Source organism: Nuphar pumila, chromosome 15 (assembly GCF_984573655.1).
Source record: "Nuphar pumila chromosome 15, dmNupPumi1.hap1.1, whole genome shotgun sequence".
Lineage (NCBI taxonomy): Eukaryota > Viridiplantae > Streptophyta > Magnoliopsida > Nymphaeales > Nymphaeaceae > Nuphar > Nuphar pumila.
Window position 1 is genome coordinate 34,670 of NC_143263.1, and position 8,899 is coordinate 43,568.

The following is an 8,899-nucleotide window of genomic DNA, read 5'->3' on the forward strand; positions in this document are numbered from 1 at the left end:
TCTGTCTGCCCATCTGTCTGCGGATGGAAGCTAGTTGAAAACAGCAACTCAGAGCCCAGTAGCCGAAATACTTCACGCCAGAACTTGCCCGTGAAGCGAGCATCACGATCACTCACAATGCTCTTTGGTATGCCCCAGTGCTTCACCACATGCTTTACGAACAACTCTGCAGTCTTCTCTGCAGGGCACTCTTTAGAAGCCGAGATGAAGGTGGCATACTTTGAAAAACGATCCACCACAACTAGAATAGAACTGAGGCCCTCTACCTTTGGCAGACTAACAATAAAGTCCATGGAGATGCTATCCCATGGACGTTCTGGAATTGGTAGAGGCTCAAGGAGACCGGCAGCCTTCTGATTTGTCCCCTTATCCTGCTGGCAGATGAGGCATGTCCGCACATACCCCTCAACGTCGTCTCTCATCTGCGGCCAATAGTAGCCGCGCTCAAGGAGTGCTAAGGTCCGCTCCTGACCAGGATGGCCGGCCCATAGTGTATCATGGCACTCCTTGAGTAGCTCTCGGCGAAGGCTTCCCCACCGTGGTACAAAGATGCGTCCCCCTTTTGTTATGAGGAGGCCATCTTGTAGCCAAAATCGCCGAGTCTTCCCTGCCTGCGCTAGAGAAACAAGGTGTTGTGCGGTCGGATCCTGCTGCGTACCCTCGCGGATGCGGCTCAGCAGTGCACCCTCCAAATGCACTTCAGAAGACTCCGCACGCGCAGCTGCCAGTTCAGCCCTACGGCTCAGGGCATCCGCCACAACATTGGTCTTTCCAACCTTGTACTCTAAGGCAAAGTCGAACTCAGCCAAAAACATCTGCCATCGAGCTTGCTTGGGCGTCAGCTTCTTTTGCGTCTGAAAATAGCTCGTGGCCACATTGTCCGTCTTGACGACGAACTCGGCACCCAAAAGGTAGTGCCGCCAGGTCCTGAGGCAATACACAATGGCGGTCATCTCACGTTCGTGCACTGTGTACCGCCTCTCTGCATCCTTCAGCTTACGACTCTCATATGCGATCGGATGCCCGTCTTGCATAATAACTCCGCCAATGGCAAAGTCTGAGGCATCAGTGTGGACTTCGAAGGGTCTCGAATGATCAGGCAGTCGCAGTACTGGCTCTCTCACTAAGGCTTTCTTCAAGCCCTCGAAGGCATCTTGGCACGCTCCTGTCCAGAGCCATACCCGATTTTTCTTTAACAAATCTGTGAGGGGCGCAGCAATGAGGGAATAACCTTCGATGAAACGCCGATAATAATTTGCCAAGCCGAGGAATGACCGCAATTCTGGCACTTTGCTTGGCGGAACTCATTCCTGGATGGCCCTTATCTTCTGCCCATCCATACGCAGCACACCACGCCCCACAACGTGGCCAAGGAAGCTGATCTCCTCCTGCCCGAAGAGACACTTCTCTCGTTTAACACAGAGGTCATTCTCCTTCAGCACCTGAAACACTGTTCGCAAGTGCCCGACATGTTCCTCCATGTTACTGCTGTAGATCACGATATCATCCAGATAGACTACCACAAACTTGTCTAAGTAAGGGTAGAAAATCTGGTTCATTAAAGTCGTGAATGTGACTGGAGCATTTGTCAACCCGAATGGCATTACTAGAAATTCGTAAGCACCATAGCGGGTGACACAAGTTGTTTTCGGCTCATCACCTTCGGCAATCCTCACCTGCCAGTAACCCGATCGCAGATCTAGCTTGGAAAAGATACGGGCACTGCCTAGCTGATCGAACAAGTCTGCTATCAATGGCAATGGGTACTTGTTCTTCACCGTGACCTTGTTCAAGGCCCGGTAATCCACACATAACCGTTTAGAGCCATCATGTTTCATCTGAAAAAGGACCGGGGCACCAAATGGGGCTTTTGATGGACGAACAATGCCTGCGTCCAACATTTCGTCTAGCTGCCTGCGCAGCTCCTTCAACTCTGCTGGCCCCATACGGTATGGAACCATTGCGGGAGGCTTTGCTCCCGGGGTCAACTCAATCTTGTGGTCGACCTCGCGTCTTGGCGGAAGACGCTTTGGCAATTCCGGAGGCATCACCCCCCGAAACTCCTCCAATAGAGGGGCTAGGGTCGGCGGCACTGCTGCTTCTACCTTCCCTTCATCTGCACGCACTGCAACTAGGAATGTCTGCTCCCCATGCTTGACACCCTTCTTCAGTTGCATTGCTGATAACACTGAAGACTTGCCTTTCTGCGTAAGGCACTGCACTGTGTGGGACAGGTCCGATCCCATGATCGTCAACGTGTTAAACTTTGGCAGCATCATCACATTCTGGCTTCGCAGAAACTCCATACCCAGAATCACCTTGAAATCGTCCAGGGGCACCACAGAGAAATTGGCTTTGCCGACCCAACTCCCCACTTGAGTAGCCACATCTCTTGCTTCACCAAGAATGGGCTTGGCCTCAGAGTTTACTGTTTTGATAGTCCTCTGCTTTGGCCCAGTTTTCAAGCCCAACCGCTCTGCCTCTTTCCGCGAGACAAAGTTGTGTGTGGCCCCGGAGTCTACCATTGCCGAAGTAGACTTTCCATTCATGATGACTTCTACGTACATAAGTTCCTTACTGACCTGCATGTTCTTAGCTGCGCAACTTCTAGCTGCGTTAATCGATCGCATGGCGCCCATCCTCGGTTGCATGGTCTCAGCGTCACTGCCTTCAGTATCGCTGCATTCTTCCTGTGCAGCATTGGCTTGCCCGTCGTCCTTTACAAGGCGCTTTGGGCATTGCCGGGCGATATGTCTATCACCACAGAACCAACATGTCACAACCGCACCCTTGTTGCTGTTGTTATGCTTCGTGTAGTTCTGTTTCTTTTCGGGTTGATGGCGTGTCGACGCCTCACCTTTATCGTTGCGCTGCTCATCCTTCTTGCCTCCGTGGTCAGGCTTCTTCCCAACTTTGGTTGATGGGGTGAAAGGTTTGCGCTGAGTATCAACTAAGCGCTCCGCCGCCACATATGCATCCTCCAAAATACGGGGGTTGCTCCTTTCCACTTCGGACTGTGCCCATGGTTGAAGTCCCACAATGAACCAGTTGAGCATGTCGTCTTCTGGCATGTTAGGTATCTCCAGCATAAGCTTCTGGAACGTTCGGACATAGTCTTGCAACGAACCAGTATGTTTGAGTTCACGAACCATCCGGTAAGCCTGTCTCTGCGCATTTCTTGGCATGAAGTAGTTGCGCAACTCTACTTTGAAGTCGTCAAAGGTGTCTATCACACATTGACCCCTCTCCATGTCATTGCGCTTCCGCCTCCACCAAGCGATAGCATCACCATCAAGTAAGGCCGCTGCAGCCTTGATCCTCAGATCTTCAAGGGTCACATTTTGGATATCCAAGTAGTCTTCTACTTGGAACAAGAAGTTCTCAATGGCCTTGCTGTCGCGAGAACCATTGAATTTTGCGGGTCTAGGTACATCAATCCTTGACGATCTCTCACCATTTCCGCCATTCAGGGTCACCGTCCGCTGTAACGTACGGTTTCTCAACTCAAGATCGGCCACTGTAGTCGTCAACGAAGTGACCTGCCCCATTAGTAAGTTCACCTGCTCTTGCAGGCTCGCCACCACATCATTCAATCCATTGAATGAATCACATGCACGTGAAATCGCTTCATCATGCGAAGTCACATCTTCCACCAGCTTATTAACAGTTGCAGCCAACTCTTCTTGGCCCTGAGGTGAACCCATCTCCTCAGCTTCGGCAACTGCCTTGCCTCTGGTGTTGCGCAAGTGTTGATAAGGCGCCACGATGTCTTGCTCACAAATCGCAGCCTGTCGGCGTGTCTGTCGACACCGACTCCGGAGTCCCTTCCCCAGCACGAGAACGGGCTCTGGTACCACTTGTCACGGGCCTATTTCCTTCAATGGGCCAGCGCGGCGCGACGGTCCTTCCTTACCGCCGCAAGCCTACTCGTCAGCTCGCTTGCCGGTCGCGGAAGCTTATGATCAGAGTGCAAGAGAGCAAGAGAGAATAGAGGGAGAGAAGTTGCAATCACAAGAAGCAATCACAACGAGGGTGAACAAAAGAAAGCTCAACGCATTTGATTCATTCACAATTTTGCCCGCAGGCTATTACAGTTCAAGTATACGGGCTGCCCCTTCGGGGTATTAATTCACCTGAACCGGGCAGCTTACATCAGACTCAACAAAAGCAAAACAGACTCTAAGCGCAACTGTACACTGTAAGTCGCAAGGGAACAGCTCCATTCATATGCTTTAATATGTTACTAATATTACGAGCTCAACTTTCTGTTTGTGCCTCGCATTTGATCAGTTTTGCAGGGAAAGGAATCAAGGATTCTGTAGCACTCTCTTAATCTGAAAAAAGAAAAGGAAAAAAAACACTACTTTAAGAGATCAAGTGAAAAAATCAAGTACGCCAAAATTCGTTTGCAGTATGGATCCGGCTGTTTTTTCTGGCCATGTGATTCTAGCAGCACAATGGCTCAGTCAAGTGGATTACAATTTACACGACCAGTTTCAGAATTCAGATGCCCATGTATTGTAAATGACAAATTTGTGGTCAGCTAATGCTAAAATCATAACTTCTCCACTCGTTTCTTTCCCTTTTGTTTTTGTCCCAATTTCCTTGCAGCTCCATTTGGTGATGCAAGCATGTCTTCTATTGCCCCCAAATTCAGATCTTCAATAGGAAAATGACACCAATTTTGGGAACTCAAATACTCCCATTTTCAGGCCCGATTAACTTTAATTACCCCACGTACGCCTGCCACTAACAATGTTCGCACCAAGTCATAGGACCTCCCCCACAGCAAAGTTGGTCATTCTTTACGTCGCTCCAATTAGGTGGATTCTTTCCCACGAGTGATTAACAAAGCGGGTGTTAGGAAAAAGACATGCCAATGGATCGGGGATAATTAATGGCAAGAATGATCCAAAGTCCATAAAGCATAGTAGCATAACGTTCTAGTGTTTTTTGCAGTCGAAGCCTGATGCTCATAGCCCCACTCATCTCAATTCGAGTTGACCTAACTTTTCTGAATATATAAAACCTAATCACAGTGCGAATAAAGAAAAAAAGTAGCAGTTGCAATCTTTTCCTTATGAAGAAGTTGACACATATAACAAAGTTGATTCCCACCTCCATCGTACTGCTGAACGGAAAGAAGGATGCTTAAACTTAAAAGAAGCCTGAAAACAAATTAATATGGTGGGAAGAAGAAGAATCCTGTAGCATGTGCGCCAACCTCCAACCATGGATCTATTGTCAGACAGGCCACCTACTATTATTTGTCAAAGAGACTCAATCTCTTAAAATGGGTTGAGCATTTGGTGGGCTAGTTGTTAAATTTTGGTGTTTTATATGTTCAATTTGAACAATTAAATGTGTTTATCGATACTTATTTATTGGGAAACAAGCTTTATTTCAAATTGATTTGACGTAAAAAAAATGCAAACAATTTATCATAAAATTTTAGTGCTTTTTTTTACCTCTTTAAAATACACATCTGAGCATGGGGGTTGCATTGGCGGCTAATCCAATTCTGCAGACCTTGGCCTAAATTTGGTGATCAGAGAGCTGGTAATGAAATGTTTTAAGCATGGCGTGAGATGTCGGCGTGAGTTCTTGTTTGTGCGTCACGCCAGCTGGGTCCAGGTTTGAACTAAGTTATACCGGAGCTTGACTTGGTGCTAATGTGCACTGTTTGAAAGGGTAATTAAGGTTAGTGATAGCTTTGACCTGTCCAGTTTTTTTTGGTAAAGAGGGTAGGCATATAAATAAAATAAACATATAGGCTATGTGGGTATGGATAGCCGCGAATTAGGGGTTGCGTAGTCGTCAAGACGTGCCAAACTACGTGTTCATGAGTAGGCTCGGTCCACCCAAAAACGAGGAAAGAATCAATGGGGTTGGTCGTGGGGTCCAAGATCAACAAGCGGAGACTGGAGAGAGATAAGGCTCCTCTTTTGCCTGCGTGTGGTGTAGTGTGACGTTAACGTAACGGGAGAGATGGTGCTGTCCCGGTGATGGCCTGGTCGTGCCAACGGAATTGGTTCGATTTCCACCAAAGGGAAAAGCCAATAATAACGCCGATAAATCCGGGTATTAAATACCCACTCTTGAAGGGCTTTTACGGTTTTAAATTTAACTCACCCTGTGAGTCTGTGACTGAGGCTCGCTTTTTCAACTTTTAAGTTCCAATCCCCAAAGGTCACTAGTCACTGCACTCTGCACCTCTTCGTATTTATTGGAAGTTGGAACAAACAAAAAGGCAAACAACAGTTCCCAATAACATGACATTTAAATGTAAACGAACAAAGGGGCTCTGAACATGGTTGCCCGTTTAGATAGGTTATTAATGGAGGTCGTTCAAGTCATATTCAGAATTGCTGCCATTCAAAGCAACGGATTGACTGGCAGGGCCTTCAACAGATGACAGAGATAGACAGGGGTGGCGCTGCCACTGCAAATCCGGCTGATCGAGAAGCGTATCTCCTCCCACTGTACCACATTAAAATCAATAAACAAAATGGAAAGCGACCGGTCGAAGACGGGGTAAAACGGTGAAAACTGGAAAAGCTACGCTCCCCTTTCCTTTTTTTTTACAGAAATGGCTACACTCACTCCTGAGTGAAAATAAAACCATGGTAAAATGATAATATATCAGGTAACAGGATTCCTCCTCTACATTTTCACTGGCGTGGTTTTATTTTATTATCTTCTTAGCCTTTTCTCTGTTTTCTGTTTTCCTTTGTTTAGTGATACTCAAAGGTCAAAGCAGCACGTCGCATGTGAGGAGTCCTTGGGAAAAGGGAAATTGTATCCCAAGGACCAGCCAGGTAAACGGAAAACCCAACGACATTTCCTTACTCCCCATATTTTCAAATTCAAAGGCAAAAACCCAAATCTTCTCTACCTCTCGGCAATTTGGGGTTCTTTTAGGTATTCAAAATTGTTTAATCGATTTGAAAGACCTAAAGCTTCAACGATTTAGACCAAACCGTCTTTATCGTTATCTTATGATTGTGTTGGTAATTTCGAACCAAAATCTCGTGGAAAGTAATCATTTCATGCTATTCATCCTTTTAGAGAGAGAGAAAGAGAGGACTTCCAATCACAAGACAAAAGCATACAGATACAAAGGCTTGCTTAATATCACACCCTTTTCATTCCAAGTTCCCACAGTTGGAACCCTGAAAAGCCAGACAGTCAAATACACTATTACAATTAGCTCGAGAAAATGGCGGGTGACATGTCTGTCCACCTCGGCCCACTAAAGCTCACACAAAAGTAAACATTTCACCCCTAGACTTTCTATTATAGCTATGGCTCTCTAAAATACCAGCCCCTCACCATGCTTTCATGGCGCAGCTGTGAACCCCCAACAACCACATCAAAAATAGTTCAGTATCAGAAGGGCCATTACAAAAATAAGCCCAACAAACGGCCAAAAGAAAAAAAACGAGGCTTTACCTCACACTAGCACAACTATACCATACCATATAGTTAGGGTTTACTAAAAATTAAACGGAGTTAAAATTGGCGTCCACTAAAAGTCTGGCCAAATGCCCAGTTTGCAGGAGCGACGCTGTAGGATTCCACAGAACGGCCGTCACCGGTAGTCACCCTAAAAGATATGGACTGCCCATTTAGGTAGCTGTTGCTCTGCCAATTTTGGCCCCAGTTCCTGGACATGGTCTGCCATCCTGTTCTTGATCCTTTTATGGAGACAGCAACAACGTCCCCTGCTCCTCCAACGTTCGTTATTAGAACCAGATTGAAGTATGAGTGGCCATTGATCGTGAACCTGATCCCACCCTGTTTCTTGCATGCAACCCTGCAGTAACAACACAAAAAATATCAACAAGGCATGGGATTTTACACCACCAGTCAGTCAATGAACGAATAACGCCATCAATGCATTATGTATAAAAAAATACCTCCTGTACTGAACTGGTATTACACCAGCACTATAAGAAGCAATATGCTGAAAGATGGGCCGTGACAGGTCAAAGTGCTGTTGGGGAGGGTTACACCATCCCCCTGCACTGTTGGGTATGGCATTGTTTGGTGGGCAGAAATTGGTAGCAGTGACAATTATGGAACCAGGAAGACACCACTTGGGGTCATTAACACATTTGATTTCGTAGCAGGCACCACAGCTTAATCCATTGTTGAAGAGAGCTGTGCTTAAAGCTGCGGTGCTTGTGCCATAGCCCTGGCTGTAAAGGTTTCCGTAACCACAAGCACCACCTGCAAGAAAAGGGGAGGGTTTAGAAGCAGGATTTGTGCAAATACCCAGAAAACTGAGAAAAAGGTCGCAATGTTAAATAAATTTGTTTTATTATTGCTCACCCATTGTGCCGGTGGCATCTCCTCCTCCATAAAACGTGGCATGAGCGCTGTGCCATCCATCCACATAACCATAGCCGTTGCCGAACATGGAGATGAAGACTAACAGGAAAACCCCGAGGAAAGAAGCCATGACCTTGACCCTGTTCACCAAATAACAGAAAGATATTAATGGTTTTAGTCAGAGCCCGCAACAAGATGAGTGGGAGGAAGAAGAGACAGAGGCAAGGGGGCAACCTAGCAGAGCAAGTGGAGGAAAGAAGGATGATTGGGGGAGTTGAGAAAATAAGGTAGGCCGGGTATCGTATATTTATATAGAGATGGGAAGCAGGAAAGGGCGTGGGGGGAATATTAAATAAAATCAAAAGGTAAGAGCAAAAGGGAGTAGTAGGGTAGAGGAGTGTGCAAGAACAGGATCCTAACGCCGACCACCGACTGACAGTAAAATTTAAAACTGTACAAGGCAAAAAACTACCATTGGGAAACTACCCGTTTCTTTATTTTTCCTATTTGTGCTTTTTTTTATTCTGGAGGTACTTTGACCTTCTCCCTTGGTTCCTAGAGTTTA

The 8,899-nt window shown here is 46.6% G+C and overlaps 1 protein-coding gene across 1 annotated transcript; it reads right to left on the minus strand.

Annotated features, from left to right (window-relative positions):
• Nucleotides 1-7,148: 7,148 nt before the first annotated feature.
• On the minus strand, nucleotides 7,149-8,464 carry LOC149814012 (expansin-A1-like). The gene is made up of 3 exons (XM_089988930.1): nucleotides 8,335-8,464; nucleotides 7,920-8,232; nucleotides 7,149-7,816 (listed from the first exon to the last, which is right to left on the minus strand). Exons 1-3 carry the CDS (start codon nucleotides 8,462-8,464, stop codon nucleotides 7,513-7,515), a joined length of 747 nt encoding a protein of 248 aa, XP_089845056.1. The 3' UTR covers nucleotides 7,149-7,512.
• Nucleotides 8,465-8,899: the final 435 nt, after the last annotated feature.

What these genes read in the sequence shown, in the direction of transcription:
- LOC149814012 (XM_089988930.1), bottom strand. Translation starts at nt 8,464, where the DNA reads ATGGCTTCTTTCCTCGGGGTTTTCCTGTTAGTCTTCATCTCCATGTTC. An exon ending in AGATGCCACCGGCACAATGG is followed by an intron (nt 8,233 to 8,334) that starts GTGAGCAATAAT and finishes CTTTTCTTGCAG; the next exon opens with GTGGTGCTTGTGGTTACGGA. An exon ending in ATACCAGTTCAGTACAGGAG is followed by an intron (nt 7,817 to 7,919) that starts GTATTTTTTTAT and finishes TTGTTACTGCAG; the next exon opens with GGTTGCATGCAAGAAACAGG.